This window comes from Pyxicephalus adspersus, chromosome 8 (genome assembly GCF_032062135.1).
Source record: "Pyxicephalus adspersus chromosome 8, UCB_Pads_2.0, whole genome shotgun sequence".
NCBI lineage: Eukaryota > Metazoa > Chordata > Amphibia > Anura > Pyxicephalidae > Pyxicephalus > Pyxicephalus adspersus.
The window spans coordinates 28,679,726-28,699,563 of record NC_092865.1 but is presented as its reverse complement, the minus strand read 5'-3'; the positions used below and the strand labels follow the sequence as shown (position 1 = coordinate 28,699,563).

The following is a 19,838-nucleotide window of genomic DNA, read 5'->3' as shown; positions in this document are numbered from 1 at the left end:
AGCTTACATTTACAGCCAAAATCTGCTAACAGTGAAAGCTAAAGGTATACATTAGTGCTATCTGTGACCTAAAGCCATAATAGGATGCACATGCAGAGATAAAAAAACATCCTGAGAAAGACATGATCGGGCTTAATGCATCCTGTTTTTATAGGTCTTAAACCAATTAGTCCGTGCTTTTCAATGCCAGACTGTGGACAAATACCAGATGGAAATTTAACAGAAGTTGTTTTTTTTGTCACAGAATCCCCTTATGCTAATCTAACAGCACAAGATCAGGTATATGATTGTATTGGCATTTGTTAAGCAGTTACAAACACACACCATCACAGAACACATAACTACCACTAAATCTATCACATAAGCCTACTATTATTATTATTCAGTATTTATATAGCCCCGACAAATTACCCAGCGCTTTACAAAATCCAGAGTCATCTCACTAGCAGACCCTCGAAGGGGCTCACAGTCTAACACTCTTATGCCCTTTACAATTTGGAATGATTCTGACTGACTTTTGTTTATTAAAATACTATGTCAGTGGTCTATGCTGGCAAAGATGAGCAAAAGCGATACCCCTCATCATTAGTCTCACAGACCTGCACTGCTGAGTCAGAAAGATGTGTCTGACCAAGTCTGATATATTAGAGGTCAGCCTCTTAATGCCTGCTGGTCATATCAACACACTTTGCAATTTTATTAGCAAGGAGAAGTAAGTATAACTATGAAAATAGAAATGATTAGTACAATGTTTAATAAACTAAAAGTTTCTGTGAGTTAGGTTAGTCTTTATTATCACAGGGGTGGGTGAATTGAAAACAGTTTAAGAAGGTTGACAAGTTGAATCAAACATCGTCTTTTTATTTTTTCCTATCCCTCATTAGGTCTTGGTCACTGGAGCACCAATAGATAAAAAAAACTACTGAGCTTTTCAAAATGTTGGTAAACCTGTTTCGATAAATTAGCATTACATTAACATGATATAAGAAAGGTAATCACAGATCAGGAAGGCTTGTTCTAAATTGAAACATTAGTAAGATAAAAGAAAGGTGTATTACTTACTTTAAAGAGGCTATGCACCATCTCTTTAAATTTTTGTACAGTGGTACCCCTTGTTGGCTTGTCAAACAGAACGATTTCTTTCCTAGGTTCCAGCTCCGATCCAAAATCAATGTGTTCAGCATCTTCCATCTGACATTTTATCACACCTTCTAGATTTCCCCAGATTCCCAGATATTTCTAAATCAGAATATTTCAACAATGTATAATCAGAGCCTGAATTTCATGCTGGACACCATGTCTGTTATGGTCTTATTGAATTGTTCGGGCAATCTGGCATGCAAGAAAGCCTCATCCATCAATTACATTAGTCTGTGTCCAATGTGCTGAACATACCTAGGTATTTTTGTTAAAGTAACATGCTGGTAACAACTGGTTATATATGACTGGGGACTGGTTCATTCTTTATACAAGGGCTACATTTTATATGTAAACAGGCTGTTTTAGTATTGTTAAGGTTTAATTAAGCTGATATACTTGTTGTAAAAAACAGCTGTCTGCATACTTGGCAGTTTTTATGCAATGCTTGATATCTTCATATAATCTAGCTTTCCCCCTTAGAAGCATAGTTTTGACTTTGGACAGCTCTAACCCTAAATCCAGATTATATTAGTCACCAGAACAAGCAAAATGTGAAATACCCACCAATCATTTCATTTTATGAATTACTAATTTAATATCAATGCAAATAATGGGACAATTTACACTCAATCCAATAATTAGAATATTGGGATATTTGGGATATATATAAAGCAAATACCCATCATATGTAATGCCCCCTTTAATAGATAACCATATGAATAAAAGTACTTAGAGAGGATGCTTCCTAATCATTCCAGATGCACAAAGGTCAACTCTCCCAGATTTTGGTTGGTTGTTGTGGGGCAAACATTCAGTTGATCTCATACACATTAATAAATGTTATCAATAATATTATACTATGTAGCTCTACTGCTAAAAATAAATTTGCCTAGCCATACTCTCTAGAGGAGGGTCATACTATTTAGAATGTTAAGTGGGAGTGAGAGCCCAGCATTATCTTTTTTTATGAGAATACACAAGGGAAGATGTTCCAGATGTTGCAGTTCTACCGCTTCCCTAACTTCATATGAGAATTTAACAGATGGAGTGCTGAAGACTGCTTATCCCTGACACGCATTATCTTTGCTATTCTCCCTGGTAATGCACAAAGAATTCAAATATTACCTGATTGTTAGGTCTGGTTGACAAACATTTTCCAAAATACAGGTTTTCCTTGGAGCAGAGACCTTCACAGGCTGATCCGTCAATAATGCCTTTTCTATACTTATCACACTAGAAGCAGGGAAGGAAAATAACAAAACACATCAATAGTGAAATAATAAAACTAGATAAACATTCTCACTACAGATTTTATTTACTCTGAAACATTTCCTATGGGATTCTGTATCTCCGTTGTGACTACTTGTTCTAGCAATAGGCAGCTTCTTTTTTGTTACTGAAAAAAAACAGATAGGATTCCCTTCTTCCAAGCCTATAAGTATGTGTGTTGTATTGGTAGATTAGTCAACAATCAGTCACAAATCTATTTGAAATGGTTTCACTGAACAGATTTCATCAACACGTAGGCAGCTTCAAAAACCAAGCCAAGTCAAGAGCTTTGTTTGTCCTCCTGGTAATGTGAAGATAAACAGAGGTACCCCTGCATGACCATTACTTTTTCTAAAGCAGCAGAGTGGAACTAATAAATGAAGGAGGATCGTCTAGGAGTTTTATTAATAATAAACAAGATTTATATTGTGCCAACATATTACGCAGCGCTGTACATTAAATAGGGGTTGCAAATGACAAATCAATACAGACAGTGACACAGGAGGAGGAGAGGACCCTGCCCCTAAGAGCTTACAATCTAGTAGGTGGGGGGGAAATAACAAAATAGGAGGGGGATATTTAGTGCTGGGAAATAGTGACGGTTTCAAAAGACAGAAGGTGATGCGTGGGCAAGTTTGAAAAAATGTGTTTTGAGTGCTCTTTTAAAAGAGCAGAAAGTAGGAGCAAGCCGAATAGGACGGGGAAGACCACTTTTCATTGTAAAGAGGAGATTCCACTGTGTACAGACAACCTGTATCTCACCTGTGACAAATATTAGTTTTGTGAGCGGTTAGGGATCATTCCCTAGTCAATAAAGAAAATTAAACCTTTCAATGCCTCTGCACCCAAGGTGCAGACTCACTATACACTATAAAATCAGGCTATACAATTAACGTTTAAACTAACATCAACTCAATGGGCCTGATTTAATAAAGTTCTCCAAGGCTGGAGAGGATATACTTTCATCAGTGAACCTAAGTGATCCAGCAAACCTGGAATAGATTTTTTAAAAGTCATTTGCTATTAGTTAGCAAGTATTTTTAATCCTGGACCAGATCAATTCCAGGTTTGCTGGATCACCCAGATTCATTGATGAAAGTATCTTCTTCATCCTTGGAGAGCTTTAATAAATCAGGCGCAATGTAGGAGAAGGCCCACCTAATATGATACAAGTTTTTGTCCTTATAGTACATAGTATTGGCACAGCTAAAAAAAGAACGTACAATCAGTTTTGAATGGTGTATGGCTTAAGGTTTGTTAACCAGCAACTGACGCACTCCAGCTTCAGATGGAATTACAAAACTGATATATAAAAGAGACAATGGAAGACAATAACATTAATACATTATAAAATGTATTTTCTTTATGTGCAATGGAGGAGCAATACACAGACACAGAGTCAACCCAATGTACATTCTACTCTTGCAAACTTCCTCCTTTCAGCACGTGTCCTGCAGAACAGCCAGATTAGTTCCTAGTACTTATCCTCCCACCTAGAGAAGACCCTGACAGACACCATTTTTATCATTTTAATCTTTGTCATCTTTCGTTTTAGATAAATGCACCATATTCTATAGGCATATATATATATATCAGTTTTTCTTTGTAGTCCCATGAGTGGTAATTTAGGAGAAGAGATCCATCAAAAAGTGACAGTGGTAATTGGAATTTATTTCAGAAGCCATACATGGCCTCCTTTGTGGAAAAGGATTCACGTTTACATGGTATACCCTAAATAAAGCATATTCTAAGCATTTTGCAGCTTCCAAAAGACCAGAACACTTTGCATTAAGCAAAGGGCCGGCTCCAGATCCAGAAATTACATCAGTTTAATTGAATTGGCTCTAGTTCTTGTGATACAGGAATAGGAATAGACAATGTTAACACAGCATATTATCATCAATCTTTATTTACACCAATGTTTTGAATTTTATATAAAAAATGCAACAATCTTTTCATGAAACTTGCTTTCTGTTTATTCATACATTTTCTTTTTTTTCTTTTTACAGAAATATGAGTTCTTCAAGAAGAAGTTGTTTAAATGACCCTAATGTATTTTGCTACATTTGTGGTGAATATTCTCAGCATAAACAGAGAAGAAACATTACAGAATTTGTGAAACAAGCATATCCTACATAGTTTGGTATTAAACTGGGGGACCAAGATAAGTATTGGGCTCCCTGTATGATATGCAAAACTTGTGTCTACGTCAGTGGAAAAATGGAAAACTGAAAAGTTTGAAATTTGGTTTACCTATGGTATGGCGAGAGCCCACAAATCATCATAATGATTGTTATTTTTGTGTTGTGAATGTAAAAGTCGGAGTACCCAGATTTGGAATCAGCAAAGAGGACCTGTGCCGCATGGTGCTGATGTTCCCATACGAGTGCTGAGTACACTCCCTGATATTCCTGTATTTGGCATGGAGGATATACAGGGTTTGGAGTGTTATCCAGGAGTTAGCAGTGGAAGTGAATATGAAGGAACTATTTGCATCAAACCAGCAGTTCTCCCAAAAAGAGCTCAATTATTTAATAGGTGACCTCAGTCTGTCAAAACAAGCATCTGAACCTTTAACATCCAGGCTAAAAGAACTTTCTGAGACCGGAAGATAAAATAACTGTTTATAGGACAAGAGAGGTGACACTCCTACCATATTTCAGTAAAGATAGAGACTTTGTGTACTGTTGTAACATCCCTGGACTACTAGCCCATATGGGAGTACCAGAATACCGAACAGAAGACTGGCGGCTTTTCATAGACAGTTCCACTCAAAGTTTGAAATCTGTTTTACTTCATAATGGCAACTGCTATGCATCAATTCCAATTGTTCACTCAACAAAACCTAAAGAAGAATATGAAAATATGAAAATAGTCTTACAAAAGCTTTGCTATCATGAACACCAATGGTCCATATGTGTTTATTTAAAAATGGTGAACTTCCGACAGCAAAGTGTATACACCAAGTACCCATGTTTTATCTGCTTGTGGAATAGTAGAGCAAAGCAGGATCACTGGAAAAAAGTGACATGGCCTCTAAGGGAAAACTTGAAATACGGTGCCGCGAACATCATTAACAAGCCATTGGTTGACAAAGAAAAAAACATTCTCCCTCCAATACACATAAAGTTGGGTTTAGTGAAGCAATTTGTTAGAGCTGGTAGAGTCTTCCTTGGATTGAGTACTGAAAAATTAAAAGCAGGAATCTTTGATGGACCTCAGATTCGTAAACTGATAAATGATTCAAATTTTACAAGTTACATGACTGATACTGAAGCTTCTGCATGGCACTGCTATGTCATGGATGTCAAGAACTTCTTGAGTAAACAAAGCATAAAATTATGAAAAAGTAGTACAAAACTTGCTCTAAAAAAGTTTGGATGCTGGAAGAAAGGTATCAGGACAGATGGGATAGACACATGATAGCAGACTACTGCTGGAGCCTTTAACGTGACTGTCCTGATCATCAGCATAAAAGGAAATCATACAAATTAAGTTTTTCAATGACTTCGTTGTGATTAGTTTTGTAAATATACTGAATATAGAATATATTGACATTATTTCAAAAATGTAATTTTGTATACGTAGTCATGTCTAGTTGAATTTTGCTTAATTTTTATGTTTCATTCGTTTTCAATGAGGTTATTATTGAGGTCCTTATTTCAAAATCTAGAGCCAATCTAGCAAAACCACTACCATATTTGGAATCTGTGCATCAAACATAACCTAAAATGACTTTAATATAAATATTTGTTGACCAGTGTAACTAATAATGTTTTAAACCAAATTGACCAAATTAACCTTTTTAAAAGACTGTTCTGAAACAGTACTACGAAAAAAAATTTTATTTCTGTATACTCTATAGATTTTATAATTTGTATCTGTGGATCCCATGAACTTGTATCTCGCTCAGAGATAAGATTAAGAAAAAAAGCTGGAGCTTCATGGAAGCAAGCTACAACTGGACATTTATTAGAAGGAACAAGTGATAATATAATGGCAGAAAATAGATAAATACAATTTCCAATATGTAATATACCATTAAAAAGAAAAAGCAATAATACCATTAAATAGAAAAAAGCAATAATCCCATACAAAGAACCTCTATCAGTATAGAAAATTAAATACATATACAAATGTCATACATACACCTGTAAATCTAAACCCCCCAGGAATTTCAGCTCCAGCCTCACACCGAAAGCCGTTAACATGTTTTGTAATGTTGTTACTCACTGTATTGCCTACTATCACAACGACACTTCTAAACATGTTCCTAATTATACGCCTTAAGAATAATTGGGCTAATTAAAGGCTGTTAAGAGTGAGCACCAAGCTCATATGAAAGCCTTAGGGACAGATTGAGACAGAAATTTGTCACAGATTACAAGGTCCTTATTTTAGCGTCAAGCATCCAGGCAACAAATGTTTTCATTTATTTAAAATGGAAAACAAATGTTTGCCTACTTTAAAATTAAGTTTTGATGCAAAAGGTATATGTTAAGTTGTCTTTGTAATTATTATATGCTGTAAAAAAAATAAAACATAACTGCAGCATTCAAGTTATTATGTCCTAATATTCTGCACATCATCCAATATATGATTTAAATTATCAATGTCAGTATCCTAAAGGTACTATATGTGCAATTGCAATGAAGGCATCGGCTGGTACTTGCCTAAATGCCCTGCCCTTCATTCTAAGTTCAGATTTGCTTATCACTGGTAATACTATTTTCAACAGTAACATGCAGAGGACAAGATGTGATGGTTACCCTAGTAGTTTATAGCAGGCAAAGCTTTGGGGATCCCAGAATATTTACAAATATGTGCATGCACTGATAATACAGAGCTGGAAGCAATCATGTACCCTAGAGGACAGTGTACTTTAGGTGTGCCAACCACCCATGACTAGTATACATGCTCAAGCCAATCTAAGTACTAAATGTAGTTGGAGGTCATGAATTACCTACCAGTTGCCTACCAAAAAAATGAAGATTTGGATGTACATCAGGAATGTACTCTACAAGTCAGAGGTTAAAACAGATATGAGTTGTGTGTCTGCCACATATTGTTGTTGAGTGCTAAAATAGAACAAATTACTTGTTACTCAAGTGCAACAGTTCTCACTGTTGTCAAATATCATAATCTTCAATACTACAGTATATTGGAACAGTAGCTCACAACTAGTTATCCTGCTTTTCATAAGAAAAGATCATGTTTAGACCCCTTTTCTATTTCTAAACCACAATAATACCTACATTTAATTATCTAATTTATAATCTGCCCAATACTACAAATGTTATTTATGTGTTGGATAAGCTTTTGACCGATAATCCATATGTTGTTTTACATGTATACATTGTTTTACATAACTACAAATTAACATAGTACTAATTAGATATATTTCATGCACATAATCCTTCAGGAAACAAATTGTAGAGGGTATGTTATCACTTATGTGACAATCTACCATTGTCAACGCAAGAACATGCCACACTCATCTGCCATTTCTACAACCCGCATTTACAATTTTAAACCAAGTTAAAAAATCTTTTTAGGGTTGGACTTTTTAAATAAAGGAGATCAACTTGGAGGAACCTTGCAGCTGAATACAAAGTTATTGATGAAGGCCAAAACTGCCAAATTATTTGCATTTAATGCAGGGTAGTTGCAGTCAGAAGCAATTATTGGGCACCTGGATTTCAAAAATGTACCAACTTCAACAAAGTGTAAATATGTGTAACTATTTTCAGCGTTAAAACTAATTCCACATGAGTTTAAAACTCCCTTTGGCTCATTAAATAATTTAACATATTTAGTTTGGCCTTGAAGGTCATATAAATTGATCAGGATTATAAAATACTACTATATTCCACATATACATTTCCTTTAAATCTTTTGTGAATCTTTTTAGAATATAGTGCATGCACATTGAACGCAGAGGTGTTGTCTATTGCCCACAAACATCAGTTCAGATGTGTGATATGAGGATATAAACTGCATGTTGCGGTCAGATGTACCGAAATATCAGCCCAGGAGACCAAGGCACCTGCCTAGGGCCTGACAGGTGTTTAGGTGGCCCTTCTGCAGTATCAACACATGCTCCTACCCAAGGCAGTACTTTAGTATAACATATGGCACCTGTATAACAGATAATCAGATTAGAGCCTCCGGGAGCTTCCATCTATCAGGAAAAGTATGACCATCTATTGAAACAGATTATGGAAAATGCCATCCTTTTTTATCCAGAGAAAATTGGTGATGTAGTTAACACTGTAACAACCACCCACCCATATCAGGCTGGAAAGACTATTTCTAGAACTAAAATGAATGAAAACAGACCTAAGGCCTCTTTCGGGCTAAAATTATTATGTTCCTAGGAACAATATCTTAGTTACTTTAGATTACAACAGTTATATCCTCAAACAATATGCAAACTTTAAAAGTTAGTTTAGGTGTTCTAATTGTTTCAGTTCACGCAGTTTTAGTTGACATTTATATTTTTGAACTGGTAAATGCGTTCCTGATTTTCTTTATACACTACTAACTTAAACTTTATAGCCTCTTGATAAAAAATAACTAAATATAAACAATATTTTCATTTAGTAAGATGTGTCTTAGCTTTCGGGTTAATGAAGGTTTATATTTTCCCTTATAACTCCAAAAACAAAACACAATAATGTCAGCTTAGCTACAGATTTTAGAATTAAACTTTATTCTGATGGGTGTTGGCAGTTACAGGCTTGGGTGGCTGATGCAGTAATGGGTTTTCTTATTAGCCTGTAGTTTATTGGTTTCTTCCCAAAAGTAGACACTATCTTCATATAGCTTTTAAAATGCTGGAATTTGGCAGTGATGAAATGCATTGTATGTTACGTTCTTTCAATCAACATAGAAAATACATTAGTATATTAAAAAAAACAAAAAAAAAAAAACAACAGGAGTTGGAGACTGAGATGGAGTTGAAGAAAAAGAATTTATGTACAGACTCTACAGACCTGATTTAGGGTCTTGGAAACAGCAGATAAAAATGAGATAGACTTTATTTCTTCTACAAAGCAAAAATAATACCATCGAATACCATTGCTTCTACAAAGTATTGCTGTCAAAGTTGAAAACCTCTGTGTGGTTTATGCAAGGTGACAGATCAGCCACAAGCAAACCTAAGTAGAAGCCTTGGACTCAAAAGAAGTCCAGGGGGGCATTTACAACCACCGTGCACCTGTAGTAGATCAGGGACATACTGGAATTAGCCAAAGCTGCACACTCCCTGTCAGGTTAAAAGTGAGGATACACTTGTGGTCAGTTGATTTATAATTGGACATAACATGTCAGTACAGACAATGCAAACCTACTTTGCACCTACTGCAGTATTTATCAACGTCAGGTTAAATTAAGGTGGAGAGGACTAAAGCTGCTATGTTGTTTAATCGACATCATTTTTTTAAATTTCTCTTTGAGGTTTTCCATAGTTGCCATTAAAGAGATATCCTGCCAACAATGTCTAAGGCAGTAAAACAAATGCAGCAGGGGAAAAAAAGTAGAAAAAAGGCACACAATGCAATCTATGTAAAGTATTGTAAAATGATACGCAGAAATGAGATCAGCTTTTAGGAATAGCATAGCAGAATCAGTAAAACAGATAGAAATAAATCACATCACACAGATATATGGGCCTTAGGAGTCATACATATACCATCACGATTATTCCTGTTTATGTTAAAATACTTACAATGTTAGCTTTGCACTCATGTCCTCTGCAGAGTTCTGTGTATGAGTTGTAACGTACATATATAACCCAACTGCCGATGAACACCGCCAGCCATGAGAAGAAGAGGTATTTAATCCGCATATAAGACAAGCGAGCCTACAAACACACAGAAGTTCTGGTTACAGCAGTCCTTCAAAATTACCAGATACAATATAAGTATAATTATCTTTAGCATTTCTTTACACATTTACTAACTCTTTCATAAAGAGATGAGTGAGTAACCATTTTATGAAAAAAATAAAAAGACTGTTTCAGGATAGTATTTATGTTTTGTATTAGTTTTACTGCGTAAAAATGTATTTTTTAACACATTAAAAGAATGGTGTGTTGCCACACATATTGCTGCACTTTCAAATTAAATTAGGTTGTACCCACCAATATTACCTTTTCACACCAAGTTATTACATTTTAAAAAGTTTTGTTTGCAATTTGCAAGTTGCAATTGTGGTATGTTGACCTGCATTGTGTCATTCAAGCTGAAGCAGAACTAAACCAGTGTTGCTCATCTGTCCCTATTCCCTTTTAGAGCACCTCCATTTTTTTTTGATCCGGTAAATGATCTTTGGCCATCCTGATTGGCTGGGCCAGGATGACATATATTTAATTAGTTCAATGAGTTCATTAATTTCCTGCATGCACAGTGAAAGCCAGGATTGGCAAGTATCCTTGCAACCAAAGCTGAGCTCCGCATACAGAAATCCAAAGCATTCAGGTAGAAAGGAGGGATTATTGCAGAAGGGACATTGCCTCACCCTTTCAGCAATAATGACCAGCCTGATTGTGGATTCTTAAAAGGGAACTTTAGTTCCGCTTTAAGTGAAAAAAATCTTTATATGTTTGGTGCAATTCCAGTCTGAATTGATGTCTAGAGGGCAAGTTTTGCTTTATAAGGATAATTTCCAGTTAAGTTTAAAGTTTTGGAGAAAACAGCGGATAGGTTAAAGCATTTATTATATTTCTTGCAATCTGTGTGCTGCTGGGGCCATTTTCCTTTTTTTCCTAGCTTGGACAGAAAATCCACTCAATGTGTTTTAGTGACAATGATCACAAGGACAAATAGAGGAGTGAATATCCCCAGAGGAAGAGGAAGGTGACACAGATGGCAAAGCACGGAGCCAATGGCACTCCTGTCTCCCAGGGCTAAGGGGTTAGGAGGTTCTGGAATAAAAAACTGCAATTTTGTTTATATGTTCTCCCTGTGTTTGCATGGGTTTCCTGAGGGTGTCCACAATGTTCAAATTTGAGTCATATGGGGGGGAAAAAGGCACTAAACAAATGTTGGTTCACTTTTCATTATCTAGATAAGTGCAAGCAAATGTTTAAATCTCTCAGAAAGATAGGATAAAATGATCCCCTTAGTCAGCCTAAAGGGCAAATGTAATTTTCATGAGCAGTGTACTCCACTAATGCTTTGAGTGGCCTTGTGTCGCTATGATAAAGCTATATAATGTATCAGAGAGGCCATTTAAGGAAACTAAGACTAGGTAACACTACTAAAAAAAAAAACTCAAGTGAGGGAAGTTTCCTATATTGGAAGATTTCCCCTGTTACTGTTTCAAACATTAGTTATTCTGTTTACTTTAAATTATACAAGGTAATACTGAAATAAGGATAATTTCAGACCTGTGGTTGACCACACTGAACTGCCGCAGCCTCAACTGCTTACATTCAACTGAAAGGGAGCAGTTTGGAACCACTTTGTGCATGAGATCACAGTGGATTCTGGTTGCTGAACATTAAATGCTGCTTCTGGATATCCTTGAGTAGTCAGATGCTTCCACTTGCAAACGCATTCAATTACAGCTCACTGTGACTGAACGGCTTCTTTTGAGCTTCATGATCTTCCTCCAAGCATTGAACCACAGCAAATATTAACTGCAGTCACACTCAACTGCATGCAACAAAGGTTGAGTGCAGTTGTTGAGTTGACATAGCAACTGCAGGGTAGAACTGAACAAGTCTGAAAGGAGCATAATAGGTAATGGTAGAACACTACTTCTAACTTTATTTTACACAAATACACAAAAATAGAACTAATTGAAATCAAAGAAAACACTAATAAAAGGCATAGATTGATACAATATTTTTATTAAAGCCATATAACCAACAAGTGGCATCAACATTAAACCGAGAGATAACCAAAAGTAAAACATTTAAGTACATAAAAAAGTGAGTAATAAGATGCCAAACACATTTTCCCTATTGATAGGAGGAAATGAGAGTAGGATGGAACAGAAGAAACAGACATGGATATGGGTGGGGGGAGTGAAAGGAGCAAGAAAGAAATAGTAAAAAATAATAGAAAAGGGTGGGATGCCCCTCCTTATGCAACTAAAAGCCCACTAGACTTATTAGATAGCAGGTGTCAATCATCAGACAGGGCTTTGCAATGGAAATGCCTTGGTGCATGAACTACAGATTCTCAGCGTTCAGACTGTACTGGATCCAATGGAACCGGACATTCCTGAATTTCTCTGAGCTCGAACCCTGGGAAGAAGCCAGGTCTTCCACATACATAATATCATTCACCCTGACGAGCCATTGATAAACAGTCAGACCTGGACAGTATACATGCCTTAGCTGCAATAAGCAGATGTAGTAGAGGTATAGTAGAGAGTTCTGATTACTTGGACATCATGGAGAATGTGAACATTACTTAACCTCAGGCTTATATTGTTTATTTGTCAGCTATTTTTGTGATGCTATGATCCCTCATGTTGCATGCAAGTCATTTTAATGTGCTTGTAACAGCTGCAGATGGACAGAAATAAAGAATAAAATCATTCCAGCTATGATACAAGGTCTGGAGTAAGTCCTTGTACACAGAAGCAGACACAGTGGAAAATGTGGTACATGAAGTTAAAATGTAGAAGGCAGTTTCAAAAAAGCTTGCTAACAGGGGTGAAGCCTTTAGAATTGTGCCAGTTAGCTACTTAGTGAACTGCAGATGATGTGACAAGCAAGCTTTTTTTTTTTTTTTTTTAGGAACACTGAGCCAACAAGGAATGGAGAAACTCTGGGTAAGTTATGTCTTCATATTATTCCAGACAGTTTTAGGTAAAGCAGACGTTATCCTTTATTTTTTTTTTTTTTAGGACATCGTAGAGAAAATGTCACTTTAATTTTTTAACATTGTTAAATAAGGGAGCCATTTTTTTTTTTTACTTTTGGTCCCCCCCTGCAGTCTACCACTGCAGCAGTAAGAGACAAAAGGGAAAACTCTGCAGCTTCCTGGGATACTTGTTACACATATCCCCTGAGCCGGTGGGCTGGTCCTACTGCACATGCCCGAGATCAGAAGTGCGTTATCAAGGGGCTTTCCTGTAATATAAAAAAAGAGGGCTCAATCTCACACATGTGCAGTAAGATCAGCACTTTTTTTTTTTTACATTTGGAGTATGATAGATCAGCTGATCTCATGCCTGCACAGTGCAAGTTCAGGTGAGGTAAAGAAGAACCCAGAAATAAAAAGACCAAGATCAAGGAGCGGCAAAAAGAAGAGAGAGGCTAAGACAGCACAAGAGTCACTGGGCCTGTGGATGGATCGAGGGCTTTTCACCAGTAAATGTCTTGTTTTTTTCCAACTTTAAAAGGAAGAAGAGTAAAAGCAAGTTTGTAAAATTTATACAAAATATATTGCAATGATACTAGTAGGGCTCAATGTGGCTCTATGGAAAGTAGTATTGCCTGTGTACTCTGGGGCCATGGAATCAACTCTTACCTGGAATACAGTATTTGTCGAGCTTCAAGTTCTTCTTGACCTCACCTTGGCATTCTTAAAGCTATATTAATTCAAACAGCTAAATACAAATATGAAATAGAAAAGGTAGCTGTTTTACCTGTCAGAGTATATATATTTCTGTCTATCTAGTCAACAGAGGTACACAGCTATATCATACAGAAAAGTCTTGCCTGGCAGGGTAGAAGACCTATTTTTGTTTACAGTCATTGTCCTGTCCCTTCTCCAGCCTGTGACTGGACAATAAAAGGGAAGCAGGAGTCAGATGAGCTTTTTTTTCCTTTGTCACTATGCTGTCTCCTGTTAGTGCATGCGGCACAGTTGACCGGCTGAAATTAAAGTAAAACTGAAAGTAAAGTAAAACTTTTAGATAAAGTATGGCAGGGTTACAACACAAAACTTTTTTTTTTTTTTTTTTTTAATACTGCTTTTCTTTCTTTGGGAGATCTCCCTTTATCTGCCCAGGAAGAAAGGTAGATTTCTTTAAAAAGACTCTGCAGCTAAAACTGTATCGACAAAACCATCATTCATTTTGCACAAGCTTTAATATGGGTCATCTATGTTTAGAACTGACAGCAGTTCTTGTTTTCCTAGTCACTTCTGTTGTAACATACTTGTCATCATTGAGTAGTCATGAGATGAGATAAAGATAACTTCACCAGTATAGTGGAACATTTTTAAAGGCCTGTTGCTTTTAATGTATTCTAGATACACTAGGGCCGAATTATTAAATCTCTCCAAGCCTGGAGAGGATACACTTTCATAAGGGAACCTGGGTGATCCAGCAAACCTGGAATATATTTCCTAAAAGTAATCTGCAATTTGTTAGCAAATGCTTTCAATCCTGGACCAGATCCATTCCAGATTTGCTGCATCACTCAGCTTCATTGATGAAAGTGTATCTTCTCCAGCCTTGGAGAGCTTTATAAATCAGGTCCAATGTTTGTTACATGCCATTCCTTTCTTTGTTCAGTTTTTCATTAAAATGCTTGTTCCTTTACAATGTGTTTTGCTATTTTATGTTATTTTAATGATCATTTTATTTCTTGGTTTTACAATATAGGTGCAGTCTGGAATTCAGGATGGTGCAGTAAAAAAAGAGTTTTCATATGAATTATATTTGAATTTTGGGTTCTATTCTGTAAGTGAAAAAACCCAGACCAAACTCCACCAAAATGATGCATGTTTTTTTAGCAGGTTAAATTAATATTCTATTTCAAAAAGTTGTAGTAACAGTGAAGCTAATCTAATTTTGTAATTAATTTGCAAGTAAAACATTTTTGTCTAGTTTTAACATTAATGGAAAAGACAATTAATTGTTTAGTTGCACTCATCAGCACTTCATCCAACAGCATGTTTTTCCACGTACCCACAGTCCTAAATGTGATGTGTGGGTGCACCTTCGGCATGTAGGCCAAAACAGGAGAACTGGCACCATCCCTGGGTGGAAGTAACAGGGAAAATAAGTATGTGCATACTTCTGTCTATCTATCTATCTATCTATCTATCTATCTATCTATCTATCTATCTATCTATCTATCTATCTACCTAATGCAGCCACAACATTTGAGGACTGGTAAACTGCAATATTTTACATTTCTGGATTTGAATGTACTTTATAGAAGAAAAACACTTTACTAAAGATTTGTTCATTGTCTATTCCATGAGGAGAAATAATGATTGCACATTTTGGATTATAATTTATGTTTGTAAATTGTACATGTCTATCAGAAAAATACCAGCAGAGAAAATAATAAATGTTTGTAAATTGCATTATGATAGAGAGTACTAGCTCTTCAATCACCATCTAAAAAGTATGCCCATTATGAAGACCTGTACAATTGTAAAACAATACCACACGTTACAACATAATAATGGTTTCCACAGCAAAACTGAAAGACGTGCCAGAATGATAGGCATCATCTGTAGCAAGTTATTTACTGAATGCTATTGCTGCCTGGTAAATGATTATGCATCCAGCAAGTACTGACTCCCTGTGCTTATAGCTCTGTTAGCAGATGCTTAGTTTGCTATGGCTCCTCTTGTGCCCTTGCTTCTCTGAGTCACATTTTATCCCTGTGCTCATTTTCCAAGTCATTTATTCTTCGTAAACTAAAAGAATCTCTGGTGATAAGATTCTGATTTCTGAATTTAACATATGCAAATGTAATACGAAAGCTACTACAGTTTATATTTCAAGAAAACCTTTTTAATCTAAATTAAGTTTCTACCATGGAGAATCATACAATTACAACAAAGCAATTATTCAGCCTTTTATATATTTTGCTTATTACAGTTCAGAAAATTGAGCAAAATATTAACAGCTCCAATTTGACAGTTAGGGATTCCTCTCTAATGGCAATGTTAAATTTTTAGCCAAATTATATTTTCTACCGAGATGTACTAAATATATCTTTATTAAGGAAAACTCTACTAATCACTGATTGCATCTATGGTGACCATATGCTAGAGCCACATTGTACAAAATCAAACTGTTCTGCTCCATATTGAGTATTTATCAGCTTGCCATATCTCCAATTGTCCACCACAATGTTATGAGATCTTTATAGGCTTTACTACAGCATTAAATCTTTAAATTACATCTGCCTTACCTGTATATATCACATAGGTCTGTCTCTGGTACTTGGTATAAAACCTGTGCTGCTCTGTAATTTTAGTTTCTTGCCCTTCCAATGTGTGTCTCTACAAGCAAGAGCATTGCAGCAGATACCTGTCCTGGTTTCAGGTATTCAGTCTCTTATGAACCAAAATGAATGTCTTAGACACACACCAGGGTTTAATGGGGTGTTAGTCACAGAGTCCTTTTCCTGTCCTGCAAACCACATCTATGTTTCATCACAACGAGAAAGAACAACGGGTTCCATCCCCTGTGCAGATTCAGAAATGGCTTTAACAATGTACTGTAAATTGTTCTGTTGTTCTCTATGTGAATGCAGTGTTGTTGCTCAGTGACTACAACTGACTTGCTGTGGTCTTTATTATACTACATGATAATGTGTGCTGTTTTATCTCCCTTACAGAAGCTTGGGGTATAGAGGAGAAGTTTAGACTAGTGTCTTATGCTGTTCATTGTGATCTGGACTGAAAACACATGTAGCCTATGACATCTGGTTTATGGTCTTCTGCTGTTCACATTTAGGCAAAGTGTTTACACTCGTTTGGATAGTTGCAATGTCTGCTAAATGTCAATCACTGTTGCGTTGGTGTTACGGCAGTGATGTGCTGGCTCCATCTTACTCTCTCAACAGGCCAGTGCACAAAAGATGAAAAAGCATTTCAAGGTAAAAAAAAAAAACTTCAATTGATAATAAAATAAAGGGAAAACGCAGGATAGAATCCATAAAGTATGTTTGTTGAGTTGTACATAATAGTTCTATTAATAGATATTGGCATAAAACTACAGCTGCCTATTATGTAAAATTTAACTTGCTGAAAACAAATGTATTATGGAAATCATCTCTCCTAATTGCATTCAATGCATGATACAGGAAGCTGAATGTTAACGGAAATAGTTTCTATCTTCAAAATTTGCTCAAGTTATTCTTTCTTGTAGGTACTGTTGGGGGTTGGCCTGCCCCATTTCACATATTACTACTAGAATCTAAGGTCTTCTATTCTATCTAAGGCATGTTACAGCAGCCTGTGACTCCGAATTAACAGGTACTACAGGGATCATTCAAGTTATATATTGCTGTGGGTTGTCCCATACCATTATGGTCCTGATAACTATACTTCCAACTAAAAGCATTCATTTTACTTGAGTGTAAATTAAATATTTCTTTAAATTCCTGTGCAATTAGGCTAATGTAAACTTAAGCTAGTCAATTGAGCTTCACTTCCTGCATTGGCAAATTGTGTCGCATTGCAATAAAAAAAAAAAAAATAGCATACTTGCCAGTGTTTAACCGAGATCTATCTCCCTGTTGAAATACTGTTCAAAAGAAAAAAACATTGATCGAATTTTGCATAATGTCAAACATCTGACACCTTAGCCTGACAGATAATTCAATACATTAGTTCCCGTAATGGTAGAAATCCAGTGAATCACAGATCCTTGGCTATATGTTGCCTTATTACAAATAAAAAAAAATGTGCTATTGCTGAGGGCAAACTGGTCTTCAAAGGCTGGCCATGATCATAAAACGGATATTACAAGCAATGAATCTAGGTAATGTTCATTGATCTGTGATAAAGCGTCCTAATTCAGCCCAGATTTGGGGAAATGTTATGAAGAGCTTTGTAAGTAAAAGGTAATTCTCTGTCTGAAGAAGCACTTCATCAGCCACTTCTCCAGATGGAATCATTTTACTCTGAGAAGAAAATGTTAGAAGGACACCGCGTCGTACGACAGGCTTGGCATCACGTATCACTGCAGTGTTGGAAAATGCGCTTCATGGTCTCGGCAGATATACACAAAAAGAAGATTTTACCACGATCTGACTTCTCTGATGATCTATATTGTCTTTCTTTTTCATAGAAATAAGTGGAAATGTTATGTTACCCATATATGCTAATGTTATAAATCCTTGTATCTAAATATTTTCTTATTATTTTTAAATATTTAATATTATTATTTACTTATTTGCATACCCATTTTGTGATACATACATACATACATACATACATACATACCTACATACAGGCTGTGGTTCCCGCAAGCAATTGTGCTTTACAGGCCTTCTTGTCTCAAAGCATGTATATAGACAAAAGTCATCCACTTCAAGTATTTATTATTGAGCAAAATCGATTATTATCAGGTTATGTACAGAAGCAGATATGTAAAATCAGTTAACTGATTTCATAGAATGTTAACTGTATGCTGACAGGCATATGATCGCCAATATTCTTGCAAGAGGAACATATCTTCTGTTCTGTTAAGTGTTCTACCCTGAGATGACAAGTCCCGACAGTGTTTGTCTGTGCATTCTGTTGTTCCGCTCCCCGTTTATAAAAATGACCTAAAGCAGCATAGGCGTCTCAAGTTTTTTTTTGGTAACTTCATAATGTGTTTACGAAATATAAAATACTTTCCCCCTTAACCTCAGGCAACACAGCCTGTCTTACCATTAAAGATGATGAGCTTGTGGATACAGCTTCAGATTAATGAGGTGAAAGCACTGGTGGTCCTGCTAACTCTGTTTGCATGGATGCATCGATTCTAGAAAGAGAAACAAAATGTAATGTTTTAATTGCATAGAACTTCAGCATGTAATAATATTAAAAAGGGACATATGCAAACGTTGACTTTTTTTATATACAGTTTGAGTTTTCAAGGTAATAATAATATACAACTATTAACATGAAATAGAACTTTTAAACAGCTCACACAACCAATTATACACTAAGAGAGATTAGACCTTTTTCTACTTTATTCTATTTACATAATATCCACTGTTCAACCACTATCGCCATTACTGCCTTGAGGCTGTACCTGATGTCATGGTCATCATTCATCTCTACTTTATAAGCATAGGTCATTACTGAATAGATAACATTTTCCAGCTCAGTGGATCTCCTGGAGTGCCTTGCTCCAGGGGTAGTCAGTTACTGTCATCTTCATGCCATATAGGAAGATATATTTTTATGTGGTTGGCTGGAAGGAAGATTAAAGTAGATCTAAATGGAAAAAGTGAAGGTTTGCAATGGTATAGGGAACACATTAAAATATAACTAGTGCCTTTAAAGTACCTTTGTCATTAATTCCTTTTTAAAAAAAGTAGTAATCATCTGGGTATATAAGGTAGACTTTGCCTCATAGTACTTGTTGTATGAGATCCAAGTCACTGCTGCTTGTTTTAGGAGTATGTCAGTAATGGCGAGACAATAACTGCAGGGGGAATACAGGTATCACTGATGACTGGTCCTTTGCCCTTCAATTGTCTTTTATTTTTGGTTACAGCT

At 36.0% G+C, this 19,838-nt stretch overlaps 1 protein-coding gene across 3 annotated transcripts in view; it reads right to left on the bottom strand.

Moving 5' to 3' along the window:
- The window catches only part of DIPK1A (divergent protein kinase domain 1A), a 74,493-nt gene that overhangs the window by 5,325 nt on the left and 49,330 nt on the right, over positions 1 to 19,838 (bottom strand). For all 3 annotated transcript variants that reach the window (XM_072419877.1, XM_072419878.1, XM_072419879.1), the window contains exons 2-5: positions 19,002 to 19,095; positions 10,139 to 10,273; positions 2,266 to 2,373; positions 1,063 to 1,239 (exon numbers count right to left, since the gene is read on the bottom strand). In XM_072419877.1, the coding sequence (XP_072275978.1) occupies positions 1,063 to 1,239; positions 2,266 to 2,373; positions 10,139 to 10,273; positions 19,002 to 19,004 (423 nt within the window). In that variant the 5' untranslated portion in view covers positions 19,005 to 19,095. The remainder of the gene's footprint in view (positions 1 to 1,062; positions 1,240 to 2,265; positions 2,374 to 10,138; positions 10,274 to 19,001; positions 19,096 to 19,838) is intronic.